Source organism: Somniosus microcephalus, chromosome 23 (assembly GCF_052327205.1).
Source record: "Somniosus microcephalus isolate GS21.2 chromosome 23, FLI_Smic_1.0, whole genome shotgun sequence".
Lineage (NCBI taxonomy): Eukaryota > Metazoa > Chordata > Chondrichthyes > Squaliformes > Somniosidae > Somniosus > Somniosus microcephalus.
In genome coordinates, this window is record NC_141009.1 from 6,233,670 (window position 1) to 6,254,680 (window position 21,011).

At 46.1% G+C, this 21,011-nt stretch overlaps 1 protein-coding gene across 1 annotated transcript in view; it reads right to left on the reverse strand.

Annotated features, from left to right (window-relative positions):
- LOC147101599 (serine/threonine-protein kinase N2-like) overlaps positions 1 to 21,011 on the reverse strand; it is a 56,943-nt gene that overhangs the window by 5,495 nt on the left and 30,437 nt on the right. The window contains exons 13-19 of the mRNA XM_085965275.1: positions 20,612 to 20,697; positions 19,254 to 19,320; positions 15,652 to 15,743; positions 10,347 to 10,523; positions 4,916 to 4,978; positions 3,407 to 3,483; positions 267 to 409 (exon numbers count right to left, since the gene is read on the reverse strand). Of these exons, the coding sequence (XP_085821401.1) occupies positions 267 to 409; positions 3,407 to 3,483; positions 4,916 to 4,978; positions 10,347 to 10,523; positions 15,652 to 15,743; positions 19,254 to 19,320; positions 20,612 to 20,697 (705 nt within the window). The remainder of the gene's footprint in view (positions 1 to 266; positions 410 to 3,406; positions 3,484 to 4,915; positions 4,979 to 10,346; positions 10,524 to 15,651; positions 15,744 to 19,253; positions 19,321 to 20,611; positions 20,698 to 21,011) is intronic.

A 21,011-nucleotide genomic window follows, 5' to 3' on the forward strand; every position in this document is an offset into this window, starting at 1 on the left:
TTTACCCCTCTGTTTCCCGGGCACCGTGTCCCATCTCCAGCCAGGAGAACAGAGAGGCAAACCAGCCCTGTGCTTTACGAACTGCCTGTAGACGTGAGAGACAGGCGCTGAGAGACACTCCGATTTCCCTGTCACCTTCCCTGTAGGGCCAACGCTGTACTCAGCACCTCCCCGCAACTGAAATCAAAAACCTGCCATGGGGAAATGGGCCATCACAGGCTTTAACCTGCACAGCACACTGCTCTAGGAATTGTCGAAGATCTTACCTCTCCCACCAGCATTTCATAAATGAGAACACCCAGACCCCACCAGTCGACCGCTCGTGTGTACGAGGTCTCAGTCAGCACCTCCGGAGCCAGGAACTCGGGGGTTCCGCAAAATGTGTTTGTGTGATCGCCAAAACCCATTCCTGCAAACAGACACGTTTCAATTACTGTATTGAAAAGAAACTTGTATACATGTGAATGCTGTGGCCTACAAGATGACAGCAGCCTAGGAGGGTCACTCAGTCTCAGCCGCTGGTAGCGTTTAATTCCTTCAACAGCATATATAAAATTGAGAATCACTCCAGTGTGACATAAACCTTAATTTGGGCTGCAATGCATCATTAAGGTGATTGGCAAAAGAACCAGAGGCGACATGAGGAAAATCTTTTTTATGCAACGAGTGGTTAGGATTTGGAATGCGCTGACTGATGGGGCGGTGGAAACATTCAATAGGAGCCTTCAAAAGGGAATTGAATAAATACTTGGAGAAAAAATTGCAGGGATGTGGGGAAAGAGCGGGGGAGTGGGACTAACTGGATTGCTTTTCGAAAGAGCCGGCGCAGACTCGATGGGCCGAATGGCCTCCTTCTTTGATGTACTAGTCTATGACTTTGTGCAATTGAAGTTATATAATTTTATTTCCTGTCTTTTGTTGGAGTTTTCTTGCATGATTCCTGACCAACAGGATGGGAAGGAGTCCTGCTCCTAAAGCATCCAGCCTGGAGTACCCGGCTCTTGTATTTTCCGTCATCTTGTGGGGTCCACTCAGTTCCTCCCACGATAGGACAACTGGGATCAAGAACTCCTCCTTTGGCTGAATCACAGTAGAGAGACAGGCCATGGGCAACTGCTCAGGGATACAGCAGCAACATATTGCAGCACACTTCTTATTTACTGTTTTAAAAGGAATGTCAGAGTTACAGAAAAACCACAGGGAAAGTCCAAAAGCAAAATACTGCAGATACTGGAAATCTGAAATAAAAGCAGAAAATGCTGGAAACACTGAGCAGGTCAGGCAGCATGTGTGGAGAGAGAAACAGAGTTAACGTTTCAGGTTGATGACCCTTCGTCAGAACAGGAAAAGTCCAGAGGGTCCATTGAGCCAGTCTTGTCCCAGCATGATACAACGTACACCCTGCAGTCACACAATCTCCCAGGAAAGGCAAAACAAAACTTTGGCCAAGTTAGGAAAAAACTCGGCGAAATTCCTCTCTAATCCCTGAAGACAACCCCCCCGCAAAAAAAGAGCGTGCATCATGCACCTCCCAAACCTGCAACCTCTACCACCTAGAAGGACAAGGGTAGCAGGCGCATGGGAACACCACCACCTCCAAGTACCCTTCCAAGTCACGCACCATCCTGACTTGGAAATATATCGCCGTTCCTTCATCGTCACTGGGTCAAAATCCTGGAACTCGCTCCCCACCAGCGTTGTGGGAGTATATTCACCGCACAGACTGCAGCGGTTCACCACCACCTTCCCAAGGGCAATTAGGGCTGGGTAATAAATGCTGGCCTCGTCATCGACACCCACATCCCCATAACGTATATAAAAAAAGTGTTCAGCTGCCAGAAAGAAGTGTTGCTGAAAGGCAGCAGTTTATGCTGGAGCTGCTCCTTGGTTTGGTCCTGTCAGTGAACAAGACAGCGCGAGCCACAGTTGCCACCTGCGGACCATCTGACAAAGGCTCCACTATGTTCCACCCCAGAGAACCCTCCTGTTTTAAAGAGCTCCATCTAGTGGTTTGACTGAGAACAAGGGAAGTGTCATTCAGCAAATGAGGAGCTCAAATATCAGCCAAAAGCTAGGATTCAAAGTCAGCGTTTGATCTGGATCCAAATCAACTTCATCTCTTTCTATTCTTACAATTTTTTAAATAATTTCATGATGTAACTCTCTCCTGTAACTTTTCAACCAAGTGCATCCTTTTTAATATAGAAACATAGAATGGTTACAGCACAGGAGGCGGCCATTTGGCCTGTCGAGCCCGTGCCGGCTCTCTGCAAGAGCACTTCAGCTAGTCCCACTCCCCCGCCCTTTCCCCGTAGCCCTGCAAATCCTTTTCCTTCAGATAGACACTAATCCAACTCCCTTTTGAAAGCCACGATTGAATCAGCCTCCACCACCCTTTCAGGCAGCGCATTCCAGATCATAACCACTCGCTGCGTAAAAAAGTTTTTCCCCTCATGTCGCCTTTGGCAATCACCTTAAATCTGTGTCCTCTGGTTCTCGATCCTTCCGCCAATGGGAACAGTTTCTTTCTATCTACTCTGTCCAGACCCCTCATGATTTTGAACACCTCTATCAAATTTCCTCTCAACCTTCTCTGCTCTAAGGAGAACAACCCCAGCTTCTCCAGTCTATCCACGTAACTGAAGTCCCTCATCCCTGGAGCCATTCTCGTAATCTTTTCTGCACCCTCTCTAAGGCCTTCACATCCTTCCTAAAGTGCAGTGCCCAGAATTGGACACAATACTCCAGTTGAGGTCGGACCAGTGTTTTATAAAAGTTCATCATAACTTCCTTGTTTTTGTACTCCATGACTATTTATAAAGCCCAATTTTTTTCCCCCACCCCAAAGAATCCTTCAATTTTCCTCCCTTTTTTTAAAAAAAAGGCGCCGACTCTTGCTGGGAGGGTGATCCTCTGGTACCTCACCACACAGAGCCATTCTTCATTTCCGAGCCCGGACAGTTGTGGTGCCTGGCTATTCAACCATGGGGGCCTCAGAGTCAAGCCTGATGCTCTTCCCATCCAACATCTATATGCACACGCCATCCCAGCAGGATGACTGATTTCCCCTGCCCCCTGCCCTCCCCCCTCCAGATGCTGAGGGCATTTACACCCAACTGTTAGCTCAGTAGAGATCAACTAACAGACTGAGAATGGGACTGGGGACATTTGCGGTTTGTGTAGTTTAGTACTACCCTGGGTGGCGCCTCCACTCACTGGGAAATTGGGGAAGCCAATAGGCCATTATTTAAAATGAAATAGGAGAAACAGAAAATGCTGGAAATGCAGAGGGTCAGTATCTAAAGAGAAAAGTTTTGGGTACATACCCTTCATCAGAAATCTACATTAAACAACTCATTATTTAACATTGTTTGCTTACTTCACCCAGGGAAACCAGGAAGTTTACCTTCTTTACATAGCCCAAAGTCACCAATTTTAACATAACCTTCAGCATCCATCAACAAATTGTCCAACTTCAGATCCCTGAGAGAGATGGAGACAAAAATCAGTGACAGATCTGCACTCAGTTATGTTCATTACACTGCAGGTAGAAGTGAATGCGATCAATTGCATAAATCACATTCATTCTTGACAAGTCATAAGAACATAAGAATTTGGAGCAGGAGTCGGCCATACTGCCCTTTGAGCCCGCTCTGCCATTCAAGAAGATCATGGCTGTTCTTCAATCTCAACTCCACTTTCTCGCCCGATCCCCATATCCCTTGATTCCCCTGGAGTCCAAAAATCTATCGATCTCGGCCTTGAATATACTCGACTCAACCCTCCGAGTGAAGAAATTCCCCCTCATCTCCGTCTTAAATGGCCAACCCCTTATCCTGAACTATGCCCCCCCAGTTCTAGACTCTCCAGCCAGGAGAAACAACCTCTCGGCATCTACCCTGTCAATCCCCTCAGAATCTTTTGTTTGAATGAGATCACCTCTCATTCTTCTAAACTCGAGAGAGTATAGGTCCAATCTACTTAATCTCTCCGCATAGGACAACCCTCTCATCACAGGGATCAATCTAGTGAACCTTCATTGCGCCGCCTCTAAGGCAAGTATGTCCTTCCTCGGATAAGGAGACCAAAACCGTCTCACCAAAGCCCTGTACAATTGTAGTAAGACTTCCTTACTCTTGTACTCCAACCCCCTTGCAATGAAGGCCAACATGCCATTTGCCTGCAGTCTTCAATCAATCACTTTGCCCATTCCTGGCAGTGTGGCAACTTGCAATAGTTGAAAATGCCAACATAAAAGTGGATGTATTTAAAAAAAATAAACATACTGTTTGTACTGTTAAAATATAGGCACAGCATTCTATAATGGACAGTAAAAGTAGGATGCAGATTCAAACCTGCAAATACCCACATGGCAAGTTTCCATACTGAGGTCACAAAAGGGCCTATATTTCCCACATTACAACAGCGACTACACTTCAAAAGTACTTATTTGGCTATAAAGCACTTTGGGGGGGCCACGAGGTTGTGAAAGGCGCTGGAGAAATACAAGTTTTTTTCTTTCTTGTATAAATAAGTCGCTCTTACAAAGAAAGGTTTCCCTCAATGTCACTTTCAACTTCAGCCAGCAGAACAAGGCGAGTTGGTTCACAGGGCTTCCCACATCCAGGTGAAGCTCACACAATGGAACTGGCCGTCTTTATTTTTCTCTTGCCCTCCCTTCCCTTTCCTGCTCAACACAGAGTGCCTGCCATCTAGTGGCTGGGATGGGAATTGCCAAGAGTCACTCAATGACAAGCAGCAGCCAGGGCTCGGGTGTGAACTTTCTATCCTACAGAATGAGAGTCCAGTGTTCTACTGAAGCAGTTTCTAAGCTCACCCTTATGTACAGATTCTTCAAAAGTGACTAAGCTAGTGTGGAGTTAACAAGACCATTGGTGTATTTCTCCATGGTTACCTGTAAACTATATTTTTCTCATGTAGAAATTTCAATCCCAGGATAACACAGGCTGCATAAAACCTGGAGAAATATAACAAATGAATCAGATCACTCACGAACCCAAAGACAATTTATTACAATAATAAATGCACAGATACTTACCAAACTCATCATCCAACCTACAATTAAGACAACATTGAGCAAAGTCACAGGAAAAGTCAGAGGTTATTCAGTCTGTTGATTCCAGTCCACCATTTAGTGTCCTGGCAGCTTTATATCTCTTTTTAAATTTGTTCACAGGATGTGGGCGTCACTGGCAAGGCCGGCATTTATTGCCCATCCTTAACTGCCCTCGAGAAGGTGGTGGTGAGCCGCCTTCTTGAACCGCTGCAGTCCGTGTGGTGAAGGTACTCCCACAGTGCTGTTAGGGAGGGAGTTCCAGGATTTTGACCCAGCGACGATGAAGGAACGGTGACATATTTCCAAGTCAGGATGGTGTGCGACTTGGAGGGGAACTTCGTGCATGGGAACAACATCACCTCCATGTCCTTCTTGGTGATAGAGGTTGCGGGTTTGGGAGGTGCTGTCGAAGAAGCATTTTAATCCCAATTCTCCACCCCGTTTCCATATCCCTCAGTATCCTTACTTCCAAGTGATCATCTATCTTCCTTTTAAATATCTCAATTCATTCTATATCCTAGGCCTCGTGAGCAGCATATTCCAGATTTTCACAACCCTCTATGTGAACATTTTTTTTAAAGTTTGAATTTAAAGTTCCCTTGTTCTGGATTCTAATACAAGACAGCAGTTGTCATTCATAGAAACATAGAAAATAGGAGCAGGAGTAGGCCATTCGGCCCCTCGAGCCTGCTTTGCGTGGTTGACTCTTAACTGGCTTGCTAGGTCATTTCAGAGGGCACTCAGTTGTAAAAAACCGCTACGAAAAACAAGAATAATAAAACCACCCAGCATCGACCGCGGCACCGGCTATGGATACGACAACGGCACGCCCAGCCCAGTCGACCCTGCAAAGTCCTCCTCACCAACATCCGGGGACTTGTGCCAAAACTGGGAGTGCTGTCCAGACAGTCATACTCACAGAATCATACCTTTCAAATACCTCCACCACCATCCCTGGGTATGTCCTGTCCCACCGGCAGGACAGACCCACCAAGGGTATACAGTCGAGAAGGAGTGGCCCTGGGAGTCCTCAGCATTGACTCTGGACCGCATATCCCTCCCTCAGCTGATGAATCAGTACTCCATGTTGACCACCACTTGGAAGAAGTACTGAGAGTAGCAAGGAATGGGTGGGGGACTGCACCAAGAGAGGCTCAGTAGCACCACTACTGACCGAGCTGGCCGAGTCCTGGGCCTGTGACAGGTGGTGAGAGAACCAACACAAGGGAAAAACCGACTTGACCTCGTCCTCACCAATCTACCGGTCACAGATGCATCTGTCCATGACTGCATTGGCAGCAGTGACCACCGCACAGTCCTTGTGGCGATGAAGTCCTGTCTTCACACTGAGGACACCCTCCATCGTGTTGTGTGGCACTACCACCGTGCTAAATGGGAGAGATTCAGAACAGATCTAGCAGCTCAAAACTGGGCATCCAAAAGGCGCTCTGGACCATCAGCAGCAGCAGAATTGTATTCCACCACAATCTGTAATCTCATGGCCCGGCATATCCCTCACTCTACCATTACCATCAAGCCAGGGGACCAACCCTGGTTCAATAAGGAGTGAAGAGGAGCATGCCAGGAGCAGCACCAGGCATACCTAAAAATGAGGTGCCAACCTGGGTAAGCAGCAACACAGGACTACATGCATGCTAAAAAGCGGAAGCAGCACGCTATAGACAGGGCTAAGCGATTCCACAATCAACGTATCAGATCAAAGCTCTGCAGTCGTGAAGGGTGGTGGACCATTAAACAATTAACAGGAGGAGGAGACTCCATGAATATCCCCATCCTCAATGGTGGTGAAGCCCAGCACGTGAGTGCAAAAGACAAAGCTGAAATGTTTGCAACCATCTTCAGCCAGAAGTGCAGAGTGGATGATCCATATCGGTCTCCTCCTGGGATCCCCACCACCACAGAAGCCAGTCTTCAGCCAGTTCGATTCACTCCACGCGATATCAAGAAATGGCTGAGCGCATTGGATACAGCAAGGGCTGTGGGCCTCAATAACATCCCGGCTGGCGTGCTGAAGACTTGTGCTCCAGAACTAGCCGTGCCTCTAGCCAAGCTGTTCCAGTACAGCTATAACACTGGCATCTATCCGACAATGTGGAAAACTGTCCTGTCCACAAAAAGCAGGACAAATCCAATCCAGCCAATTACCGCCCCATCAGTCTACTCTCAATCATCAGCAACGTGATGGAAGGTGTCGTTGATAGTGCTATCAAGCAGCACTTACTCACCAATAACCTGCTCAGATGCCCAGTTTGGTTTCCGCCAGACTACAGGAAACTTTCGATTAACCAGCCACTAAATAACCGGAAATGTCAGTTAACCGGCAAAATTCAGGAGTCGGTTCAGATAACTTTTTTTTACTTTGAGTTACTTTTTTTTTTTAAACTCATTTCTGGCTGTGCAAGCGTCTAACTGAAGCTGTTGCTAAGCTACAGAGACGCTTGCAAGCTGTGCTGATTGTTTTGAAGTTGGGGTTTGTTGCTTTAGACGGAGCGCTGAGCTCCGTATCTTTTAACTATAGCGCTCGATTCTCCAGCATTGTTGATAGACCGGCACCAGCTCGGTCCCGTCCGTGCCGGATACCAGAAAGTTTCCTGTACTTGGTTCCAGACCTCATTACAGCCTTGGTCGAAACATGGACAAAAGAGCTGAATTCTAGAGGAGAGGAGAGAGTGACTTTTTTTTTTTAATTCGTTTATGGGATCAGGGCGTCGCTGGCAATGCCAGCATTTATTGCCCATCCCTAGTTGCCCTGGAGAAGGTGGTGGTGAGCCGCCTTCTTGAACCGCTGCAGTCCGTGTGCTGATGGTACTCCCACAGTGCTGTTAGGTAGGGAGTTCCAGGATTTTGACCCAGCGATATACTTCTAAGTCAGCATGGTGTGTGACTTGGAGGGGAACTTGCAGGTGGTGGTGTTCCCATGTGCCTGCTGCCCTTGTCTTTCTAGGTGGAAGAGGTCGCGGGTTTGGGAGGTGCTGCCGAAGCCTTGGCGAGTTGCTGCAGTGCATCTTGTAGATGGTACACACTGCAGCCACGGTGCACCAGTGGTGGAGGGAGTGAATGTTTAAGGTGGTGGATGGGGTGCGAATCAAGCGGGCTGCTTTGTCCAGGATGGTGTCGAGCTTCTTGAGTGTTGTTGGAGCTGCACTCATCCAGGCAAGTGGAGAGTATTCCATCAAACTCCTTACTTGTGCCTTGTAGATGGTGGAAAGGCTTTGGGGAGTCAGGAAGTGAGACACTCGCTGCAGAATACCGAGTCTCTGACCTGCTCTTGTTGCCACAGTATTTATGTGGCTGGTCCAGTTAAGTTTCTGGTTAATGGTGACCCCCCAGGATGTTGATAGTGGGGGATTCGGCAATGGTAATGCCATTGAATGTCAAGGGGAGGTGGTTAGACTCTCGCTTGTTGGAGATAGTCATTGCCTCGACTGCCCTCAACATCAAGGCAGCATTTGACCGAGTGTGGCATCAAGGAGCCCTAGTAAGACTGAAGTCAATGGGAATCAGGGGGGCAAACTCTCCACTGGCTGGAGTCATACCTAGCACAAAGGAGGATGTTTGTGGTGGTTGGAGGTCAATCATCACAGCCCCAGGACATCGCTGCAGGAGTTCCTCAGGGCAGTGTCCTAGGCCCAACCATCTTCAGCTACTTCATCAATGACCTTCCCTCCATCATAAGGTCAGAAGTGGGGATGTTCGCTGATGACTGCACAGTGTTCAGTGCCATTTGCAGCTCCTCAGATAATGAAGCAGTCCATGCCCGCATGCAGCAAGACCTGGACGGCATTCAGGCTTGGACTGATAAGTGGCAAGTAACATTTGTGCCACACAAGTGCCAGGCAATGACTATCTCCAACAAGCGAGTGTCTAACCACCACCCCTTGACATTCAACGGCATTGCCATCGCCGAATCCCCCACCATCAATATCCTGGGGGGGGGGGGGGGATCACCATTGACCAGAGACGTAACTGGACCAGCCACATAAATACTGTGGCAACAAGAGCAGATCAGAGGCTGGGTATTCTGCAGCAAGTGTCTCACCGCCTGACTCCCCAAAGCCTTTCCACCATCTACAAAGCACAAGTCAGGAGTGTGATGGAATACTCTCCACTTGCCTGGATAAGTGCAGCTCCACCAACACTCAAGAAGCTCGACACCATCCAGGACAAAGCAGCCCGCTTGATTGGCACCCCATCCACCATCTTAAACATTCACTCCCTCCACCACTGGTGTACCGTGGCTGCAGTGTGTACCGTTGACAAGATACACTGCAGCAACTCACCAAGGCTTCTTTGGCAGCACCTCCCAAACCCGCGACCTCTTCCACCTAGAAGGACAAGGGCAGCAGGCGCGCGGGAACACCACCACCTCCAAGTTCCCCTGCAAGTCACACACCATCCCGACTTGGAAGTATATCACCGTTCCTTCATCGTCGCTGGGTCAAAATCCTGGAACTCCCTCCCCAACAGCACTGTGGGAGCACCTTCACCACACGGACTGCAGCGGTTCAAGGCGGCGGCTCACCACCACCTTCTCAAGGGCAACTAGGGATGGGCAATAATTGTTGGCCTTGCCAGTGACGCCTACATCCCATGAACAAATAAAAAACATTGCTGTCTGTGGGAGCTTTCTGTGCACAAATTGGCTGTTGCATTTCCTACATTACAACAGTGACTGCACTTCATTGGCTATAAAGCGCTTTGAGATGTCCTGAGGTCATGAAAGGTGCTATAGAAATGCAAGACTTTTTTATTAATATTCACTCGCGATGTGGGTGTCGCTGGCAAGGCTGGCATTTGTTGCCCATCCCTCATTGCCCTGAACAACCGAGTGGTTTGCGAGGCCACTTCAGCAGGCAGTTAGTGTCAACCACATTGGTGTGGGACAGGAGTCACATGAGTAAGAACGGCAGGTTTTCCTTCCCTAAAAAAGGACATCAGTGAGCCAGTTGGGTTTTTACGACAATCCGACAGCTTCATGGTCACTTTTATCGAGATCAGCTTTTTTAGTTCTAGACTTTAAAAAACTGAATTTAAATTCTCAAACTGCACATTTGAACTCATGTTCTCCAGATTATTAGTTCATGCCTCTGGATTACTGGCACAGTAACATAACCCCGACACCACTGTACCCTTTCTCGCTTCCCTCTCCCCCATCCCCCCCCCCCCCCCGAATGAATGGCTTACCTCCTAATGTCACATCACAATGCAATACATGGGATCAGGTTCCAAATTCTCACGGACCACTTACCGAGCTTGGGGTTCCGAGAAGACATTGGAACGAATATGCATCATTAGGTCTCCTCCGGGTGCATACTCCATCACAAAGCAAACGTGATTTGTGGTTTGAAAGCACGCAAAGAGGTTCACAAGGAAAGGGTGCTGTGCAGAGCTTGCTGTCTCAAAGATTCGCTTCTCACACATCAGGCTAAAAATAGAAGGCAGTATCAGACATAAGAATATAGTAGGGCTGGTGAGAACAGTTCATTAATCTTCATTTATACACATATTTCTGCAGAGCAAATAGCATTTAATGTAACAATTAGTCTGATCAAGAAATGATTTCACATTTTTTTTTGCCGAGGTCACTAGCAGTGTGGAAAGGAGAGTTCATTTTCTTAGTCTCCCCCTTTTTTGTGAATTTGTGCAGCAGCAGTGAATGGGAACAAAACCACTGCACCCCCACCCACAAATCAGAAACTAGCTCACTTGGATACAGCCCTTAGTGGCTAGTTACAGAGCAGATTAGCACAAGCATGGCAAGAGGTCGTCTTACTGCCCTCTTTCTTTCTCCTGATGCTGCCTCTTGTTAAGCAGCTCCCAGAGGAGGCCGGATGAAAACCTGATCTTAGGCTGAGCGTCAACAATACATTACAGCTGGACACAGACAGGTGATCAAATAGCCCTCAGACATCCATCCACCACCTCCCTTCCTGTAGGGAAGCCTTTGCTCTCTACTCTGTGGCTTCCCTACAATGGTACACGGAGGTGAAAAACTCACCAGGTGAGGAACCAAAGTTATTAAAGCATGTGTTAACTCTAAAGACTTGACTATTCCAACACACTCCTGGCCGGCCTCCCACGTTCTACCCTACGTAAACTTGAGGTCATCCAAAACTCGGCTGCCCCGTGTTCTAACTCGCACCAAGTCCTGTTCACCCATCTTGGGCTTATACTCACTGGAGTTTAGAAGATTGAGAGGGGAATCTCATCGAAACCTATAAAATTCTGTCAGGCCTGGACAGACTAGATGCAGGAAGGATGTTCCCGATGGCCGGGGAGTCCAGAACCAGGGGTCACAGTCTAAGGATAAGGGGTAAGCCATTTAGGACTGAGATGAGGAGGAATTTTTTCCACCCAGAGTGGTGAACCTGTGGAATTCTCTGCCACAGAGGGCGGTGGAGGCCAGTTCATTAAATATATTCAAGAAGGAGTTGGATATATTTCTTAAGGCTAAAGGGATCAAGGGATATGGGGAGAAGGCAGGGACAGGATACTGAATTTGGATGATCAGCCATGATCTCATTGAATGGCAGAGCAGGCTCGAGGGGCCGAATGGCCTACTCCTGCTCCTATCTTCTATGTTTCTCCCCTGTGCTTGTTGACCTACATTAGCTCCTGGTTAAACAACACCTCGATGTTAAAATTCTCATCCTTGTTTTCCAATCCTTCCATGGCCTCACCCATCCCTATCTCTGTAATCCCCTCCAGCCCCACCCCCACCCCCAGATATCTGCGCTCCTCTAATTCTGTCCTCTTGAGCATCCCAGATTTCAATCGCTCAACCAACTGTGGTTGTGCTGTCAGCTGCCAAGGCCCCAAGCTCTGCTTCCTAAACTTCTCCGTCTCACAACCTCGCTTTCCTCCTTTAAGATGCTCCTTAAAACTGCCTCCTCTGCCATAATTTCTCCTTATGTGGCTCGGTGTCAAATTTTGTTTTGTAACGCTCCTGTGAAGCGCCTTGGGACTTTTACTACGTTAAAGGCGCTATATAAATACAAGTTGTTGTTGAATCAGTAGCAGCTATGAATCAAGTAATTTCAAGAGTAATGTTTTAAGCACATTATAGATCAAGAATATCTCATCACTCAAAACCACGGGTTAGAATTATTCTCAGTCAGACCACCCAATGATATGCCAGACGGGGAGATGGGGGAAAAAGTGTTCTTCATCTAGGCCCTGGGAATGTGAACCGGTCCCAGGTTAGCACAGTCTACAGTCACATGGAAGTCTTCTAAAAAAATAAACCGTACCCTTCCCCGTTGCTCACTCACTCCCCCACTGGATCAGTGAGTTTATCCAGCATGCAACGGAGCCATACCAACCAGGAAGATCCAGATTCAACCTCCAGCCGTGGCCCAGTGGGCAGCACTCTTGCCTTGGAGTCAGAAGGTCGTGGGTTCAAGCCCCACTCCAGAGAATTGAGCACAAAAATCCAGGCTGACACTCCAGTGCAGTGCTGAGGGAGGGCTGCACTGTCGGAGGTGCCATCTTTCGGAGGAGATGTTAAACCGAGGCCCCGTCTGCTCTCTCAGGTGGATGTAAAAGATCCCATGGCACTATTTTGAAGAGCTAGGGAGTTATCCTCGGTGTCCTGGCCAATATTTATCCCTTAAATCAACATCACTAAAACAGATTATATGGTCATTATCACATCACTGTTTGTGGGAGCTTGCTGTGCACAAATTGGCTGCCACATTTCGTACAATACAACAGTGACTACACTTCAAAAGTACTTTATTGGCTGTAAAGCGCTTTGGGCTGTCCGGTGGTTGTGAAAGGCACTACAGAAATGCAAGTTTGTTTTCCCCCCAGTCTGTGCTGACTTAGCTGACCTCACAGGTTCAGGAGAAAAATCAGCCAGAATTTGTCTTACCCACCGCTGAAAAGTGCCCATGCATCAGGGTCAGGCTTGATCGTGATGCCCCCTGCAGTCAAATACAGGAAACTTTGTGCTATCCGGCACCGACGGGACCGAGCTGTTGCCGTTCCCTCAAAACTGCCGGACACACCAGCGTTAATGTTGAAGCATACGGAGCTTTTCATAAGAACATAAGAAATAGGAGCAGGAGTAGGCCAATCGGTCCCTCGAGCCTGCTCCGCCATTCAATAAGATCATGGCTGATCTGATCCTAACTGCCAATCCACTATCACAGAACCATCTCCTGAATCTAACAGAATTAGACACTCGAAATAGTAGCAGGATCAGGCTACACAGCCCCTGGGCCCGCTCCGCTACCCACAGGGCCATGACCGATCCGAACCTAGACTCATGTCCAATTTCCTGCCCGCTCCCCGTAACCCTTAATTCCCTTTACTTCTAGGAAACTGTCTATTTCTGTTTTAAATTTATGTAATGATGTAGCTTCTACAGCTTTTTGGGGCAGCATATTCCATGGACCTACCACCCTCTGAGTGAAGTAGTTCCTCCTCATCTCAGTTTTGAAAGAGCAGCCCCTTATTCTAAGACTATGCCTCCTAGTTCTAGTTTCACCCATCATCGGGAACATCCTCCCCGCATCCACCCGATCCAGTCCCTTCACAATCTTATATGTTTCAATAAGATCGCTACTCATTGGAGTTCAGAAGAATGAGAGGAGTCCCAATCTACTCAACCTCTCCTCATATGTCCATCCCCTCATCCCCAGGATTAACCGAGTGAACCTTCTTTGTACTGACTCGAGAGCAAGTATGTCCTTTCTTAAGTATGGACACCAAAACTGTACGCAGTATTCCAGGTGCGGTCTCACCAATACCTTGTACAACTGAAGCAATACCTCCCTATTTTTATATTCTATCCCCCTAGCAATGAAAGCCAACATTCCATTGGCCTTCTTAATCACTTGCTGCACCTGCATACTAACCTTTTGAGTTTCGTGCACCAGGACCCCCAGATCCCTTTGTACTTCAGTACTTTCCAGTTTCTTGCCATTAAGATAATAACTTGCTCTACGATTTTTCCTGCCAAAGTGCATAACCTCACACTTTCCAGTATTGTATTCCATCTGCCAAATCTCTGCTCACTTACTTAGCCTGTCTATGTCCCCTTGAAGGTTTTTTATGTCCTCCTCACTCACTACTTTCCCCCCCATCTTAGTATCATCTGCAAACTTTGATATGTTACACTCGGTCCCCTCCTCCAAATCGTTGATATAGATTGTAAAGAGTTGGGGACCCAGCACTGACCCCTGCGGAACACCACTAGTTACTGATTGCCAGTCTGAGAATGAACCATTTATCCCAACTCTCTGCCTTCTGTTAGATAGCCAATCCTCTATCCATGCCAGAATATTACCCCCAATCCCGTGATTTTTTATCTTAAGCAATAATCTTTTGTGTGGCACCTTGTCAAATGCCTTTTGGAAGTCTAAATACACTATGTCCACTGGTTCCCCTTTATCCACCCTATATGTTACTTCCTCAAAGAACTCCAGCAAATTTGTCAAACATGACTTCCTTCATAAAACCATGCTGACTTTGTCCTATTAAATTATGATTATCCAAATGTCCTGTTACTGTCTCCTTAATAATGGACTCCAAAATTTTACCTACCACAGATGTTAGGCTAACCGGTCTATAGTTTCCAGCCTTCTGTCTACTGCCCTTTTTAAATAAGGGTGTTACATTAGCAGTTTTCCAGTCTGCCGGGACCACTGCCGAGTCCAGGGAGTTTTGGAAAATTATTACCAATGCATCCACAATCCCTACCGCCACTTCCCTCAAGACCCTAGGATGTAAGCCATCAGGTCCAGGTGATTTATCCGCCTCGAGTCCCATTATTTTACCGAGTACCACTTCCTTAGTGATTTTGATCGTGTTTAGCTCCTCCCCCCCTTTAGCCCCCTGTTTGTCCAGTGTTGGGATATTCTTAGTGTCTTGATATTCTTAGTGTCTTCTACTGTAAAGACTGATGTAAAATATTCATTCAGTGTTTTTGCCATCTCCATATTTCCCACCATTAATTTCCCGGTCTCATCCTCTAAGGGACCAACATTTACTTTAGCCACCCTTTTTCTTTTTATATAACTATAAAAACTCTTACTTTCATCTCCGTATCTGACAACAAACACTGTTGCTTGGCAACAGCTTCTAAACAGTCGGCCCGTACCTTGGAAGCGTCTCTGTAGCTTAGCAACAGCTTCAGAGAGACTTTCCAGAGCCTGACTGTTGAGAAAAAAAATCCACGAGAAGAAAAAAAATCCACGAGAAGAAAAAAAACCTAACCAAACGGCTCCTGATTTTTGCCAGTGGCTCGAGCTTGCCGGACACTTAGCCTCCGGATAACACAAAGTTTCCTGTAGCTTGCCAAAAATCAAGCCCGACTCCAATGTACTGATGTATGTTCACTTTCCAGCAGCGATCATGGACTAGAGTCAATCTGTGAGAATGATGGCCAACACTCACTTGTGAATAATGGGCATTGGAGAGCACCTGATCCCTGTGGCACCATACCCCAGGCAGCAAAGAGTCAATACCCTCAGGAAAGATGGGGAAATGGAGAGAATTAAGTCAGGGGGAAAAAAACTGTCCCTGTTGCACAGGTCGCAAACACCCACCTGTCCACTTCATCTCGAGACACTACATTTCCTTTCTTCAAGGCTTTAATAGCAAACATTTTCTTAGTCAATTTATGTTCTGCTAGCAGCACCTAGGATAGAGCAAATTAGTTAGAACAGAAGTACTGTCAACCCAAGGGTTTCTGAAAGTGAGGTCCCCATACCCCCAGAGATGTGCAAGAGGATCCCAGCAGCACCAATGGTCATGTTTCCACACACACACACACACACCAGGGGTGCATAGGAACTGCGAGCAATTTTCCCCTCCCGACGAGGCCAACTGTAGTGCTTTTAAATGACCACACTCCCTCCCCTTGGACCAAGGTCAGCTAACTCAACACAGACCAGGCAATGAAACCAAGACCTCCTGGTCCATCTGGCTTAGATGCTCACTCGATAAACTTACTGAACCAACAGAGGGGAGCCCAGGATGAAGACTGTTATATAAACTCAAAGGCTTTTGTTATTTTAGCACATATTGACTGTACACTTTTAGCTGCCATACAGCTCTGCTTTAGAATGGGTTTTTACACCAGATATTTTCCTTGGATCCAGCATCACAGGCCACTATGACCAGGAAGCGTCTTAACTTGCCCAATATTTAGGTAAATGTAGCGAGCCCAGGGGCTAAACAGAGACTCCTTCTCGCTGTGTTTCCGCTTACTGGATATATGTCAAGCACCAACAAGTGCTTTGCACAACTTCGAACGGTGGAAGAATAAAGTACTAGAAATGTGTCTTGGGTGGTATCAGATCAGCTGCCAGTTCTATGCAGCACCTGGTATCCTTTGTAGTCAATGGAACTGAATACCAGGCGCTGCGTATAACGGACGGCCAATCAGATACCACCTGAGGCAAATTTCTAAGCTAAAGACTTTTAGAATGTGGCTCAGGCTACAAACTACTACTCAGATGAACAGTAACTAGATAAATGAACAGTATTAAATACAAATAGTAAGTTTACAGTAATTCCAGATTTTACAGTTTGCCTTGTAATATTGAAAACAACAAAGGCATTTCTCCTGCACATTACTCAACATAAAACTGAACCTTGAAATTGTCCATTATGTCTGATGTGGTTGTTCCCCATCACAGTTTTCTTTTTTTTGACTATAGGGGTACAATCCTAAAGGGGGTGCAAGAAGAGATAGACCGAGGGGTATATGTGCACAAATCGTTGAAGGTGGCAGGGTAGGTTGAGAAAGCGGTTAAAAAAGCATACGGGATCCTGGGCTTCATAAATAAATAGAGCCAGAGAGTACAAAAGCAAGGAAGTTATGAACCACCTTTATAAAACACCGGACCGACCTCAACTGGAGTATTGTGTACAATTCTGGGCACCGCACTTTAGGAAGGATGTGAAGGCCTTAGAAAGGGTGCAGAAAAGATTTACAAGAATGGTTCCAGGGATGAGGGACTTTAGTTACGTGGACAGACTGGAGAAGCTGGGGTTGTTCTCCTTGGAGCAGGGAAGGTTGAGAAGAGATTTGATAGAGGTGTTCAAAATTATGAGGGGTCTGGACAGAGTAGATAGAGAGAAGCCGTTCCCATTGGCAGAAGGGTCAGAAACCAGAGGACACAGATTTAAGGTGATTGGCAGAAGAACCAAAGGTGACGTGAGGAAAAACTTTTTTACGCAGCGAGTGGTGATGGATCTAGAATGCACTGCCTGAAAGGGTGGTGGAGGCGGATTCATTCGTGGCTTTCAAAAGGGAATTGGAGAAGTAACTGAAGGAAAAAAAATTGCAGGGCTATGGGGAAAGGGCAGGGGAGTAGGACTAGCTGAAGTGCTCTTGCAGAGAGCTGGCATGGGCTCGAAAGGCCGAATGGCCTCCTCCTGTGCTGTAACCTTCTATGATTCTAAGAAAGGATTTGGGGGGAAATAAAAAGTTACTTTTAATGCTGTGTTTTTTTAAAAAAAAGCAATGTGTATTCTCACGAGTTTGGAAAATAGGAGATACAACTTATATTCATATAGTGCCTTTAACGTAATAAAACATCCCAAGGCGCTTCACAGGAGCGTTATCAGACAAAAAAAAATTGACACTGAGCCACATAAGGAGATATTTGAGCAGATGACCAAAAGCTTGGATGAAGAGGTAGGTTTTAAGGAGCATCTTAAAGGAGGAGAGGTGTAGAGGGGTTTAGGGAGGGAATTCCAGAGCTTAGGGCCTCAGCGGCTGAAGGCACAGCCACCAATGGTGGAGCAATGGAAATCGGGCATGTTCAAAGGCCAGAATAGGCGGCGCGCAGAGATCTTGGGGATTTTAGGACTGGAGTAGGTTAGAGAGATAGGGAAGGGCGAGGCCATGGAGGGATTTAAAAACAAGGAGAGAATTTTAAAAATTGAGGTGAAAGGTGGTTAATATGTTAGCTGGAATCTGTTTCTCCCAGAGTCTAAACAATAAGCAATTAGTCAACTTGCCTGGCTTTTAGAAAGACACCTCTCGCCATAGTGTTGGAAAACCCTCATGTCAGTCTGGGGGGTGGGGGGTGTAGAACAGGGACATAGTTTTTTTTTAATAAACGGAACACATACCAAAAACAGTCACACAGAGAAATGCTATGAGAAGGGTAAAAGGCATGAGACTGGGGGGAGCGGGCAGGAAAGAGGAGGAAAAAGAAAAAGGTTTTGCCTTGGGTTATTAGGACAGAATGGAGAGAAGTCATGCAAGGCAACCCTCTGATCACACAGCATGTTCAATCTAATCACAGAGAGAAGTTGTAAGTTTTCAACCAAATGACCCTCATGGTAACTATTGGCATGTGTTCACAGTACTGAGGAATAAAGCTGCTTAACAATTCAAAACCAAACCTCATCTCAGCTAGTGTTAAATCCCTCCAAAGGTTGACCAGTTTAAGAAATACACGTGCAGAAGATACGTAGATGCTGTCCACATCACAAATGGGTTTCCAGTGCTACAACCATGGGTTTTGCGATCAGACAAGCAGATACAAGGCAGTACAAGCGATGTTCAGTCCACTTATGAGAGTGATTGACATCCTTGAACCCAAGAAGATATCTATACCAGACACAACCTATAACAGCTAACATGGCGTCTCTGGCTGGCCCTACTGCTGTCTCTCAGAAACACAGCCCAAGATAAAGTTCTTAACATATTCCAGAACAAGAAGGAAACTGAATCATTATTTGCTCAACTCAGGGTTGCCAATCAGATACTTAAAAAAAAAAAATCTACAATGTCAAATACTAAAGATATTTACTGGTCAGGGAAAATCCTTTAAGTCTCAAAGCCTGTAAACTACAGGCCTGTAAATGTATCCAGGCACTTGCTACTGACATAATAGTGCTAAGGACCCTGCAGTTAATAACGAACAGCAAATTAAAACATGTTTTATTCCATGGCAGAAACCTATAGATGCCAAGAACACAAACACGAGCAAGAAAACCCCATCCATATGCCAATGCCTTTGAAATGGTCCTTTGCATACCAGACTGTATGGTGTACTATCTGCAACCTGCAGAAGCAACTAGCAGTGACACATGTTTAAAGAGACGGAAAGCAGCAAGACGCTGAAAAATATAAACTTTAGCAGAAAGATGACCGAAACGCCCAATTCATCACAAATGTCCCCCATACCTTTCCAAAGTGACCCTGTCCCAGCAAGGCAACACAACAGAAATCTTCAATATGCAAGGTCTGCTTTCTGCAAGGAGATATTGGAATGTTTATTTTAGTGAGGACTGCAACAATATTTAGCTGGATAATAACTAACTAGTTTTGACAGAAACTGCTAGAAATACACAGGAAGCCAGTTAACATCTGAAAATAAAATATTTTTTAAAAAGAGGGGGAGGTTAAAATTGCAGTGGTTCTGATGAGGAACCTCATTCAAAACAGCAACCCCTGCTTCTTCCTCCAGCAAAGTAAAACAGCCTGAAAGCACTTACTGTCTAGGCTTATACATGAAGAATGGTCACCTGGGCGAGATAGTGAAGGACTGCGGGCACCCACAGAATCACACCTCAATAAAAGTCAGAGCTTTCAGGGAATAAAAAAATAAAATGGGTGGGGGAGGGAGGAGGAAAAAATCAATACCGACAAAAAAAGGGCTGGAGTTTGAACTTAAGTCAAGTCCCAGAGGTAACAACAAAGTATAGAGGAGCAATCCAGCATCTGATCAAGAAAAAGTATCATGTAAAATTGACTAAATGAAGGTCCATCTTGGGAAGAAAGAAGATTAAGATCCAAGTTAATAAAATCCCACTTACAGTGCTGAAATGGAGTTCAATTTCTTGTAACTTCATCTACTTAAGCTGCCTACCTGTTCAGGCTTTAGCCTTTATTACAAAAGAATTGGAGTACAAAATTAAAGAAGTCTTACTGCAATTATGTAGCGCTTTGGTGAGACCACACCTGGAGCACTGTATACCGTTTTGGTCTCCTTACCCAGGAAGGATATACTTGCCTTAGAGGGAGTGCAACAGAGGTTCACTAGACTGATTCCTGGGGTGGAGGGTGGGGGTGGAAATTGTTGTATGAGAAGAGATTGAGTAGACTAGAAGAATGAGGGGTGATCTCACTGAAATGTATACAATTCTTAAGGGGCTTGACAGGGTAGATGCAGGGAGCATGTTTCCCCTGGCTTGGAAGTCTAGAACTAGGGTCACAGTCTCAGAATAAGGGGTCAGCTATTTAGGGCTGAGATAAGGAGAAATTTCTTCACTCAAGGGGTTGTGAATCCTTGGAATGCTCTATCCCAGAAGGGCTGTGGATGCTCATTCGTTGAGTATATTCACGACAGAGATAAATAGATTTTTGGATACTAAGGGAACCAAGGGATATTGCGGGAAAGTGGAGTTGAGGTAGACGATCAGCCATGATTTTACTGAATGGCGGAACTGGCTCAAAAGGGACGAATAGCCTACTCCTGCTCTTATTTCTTATGCTCTGTACATTCTTCGATATACAAAACATTGATAATGGTCAGCCCTTACCTTGGTGTAACCCAAGCTTGATTTGGTATCACTGGGGCTTGGTTAGTCTGTTGAGTAATCGCCTCCGTACCATTTCTGATTGCACTCTACAAAACAGAACCGAATAATCTGAAGCGGCAACAAAATTTGCAGTAGGGAGGAAAGTGAACAAGATATTTTCTTGCACAGGATTATGGACTTGCATTCCACTATCATACAGTACAGCAGATTGTGGTTAAACTACATTAAATATTAAGCAACCACTTCTAAAGAAATAAAGTACTGGAAGTTATATATAGCACCCTATCTACCAGAAACATACCAAAGTACTTCACAAATAATGAAGTACTTTGAAGTGCAGTCACCTACCTCGGCCAGCTTGCACCCAGTAATGAGATGAAGTGACCAGTTAGTCTATCTT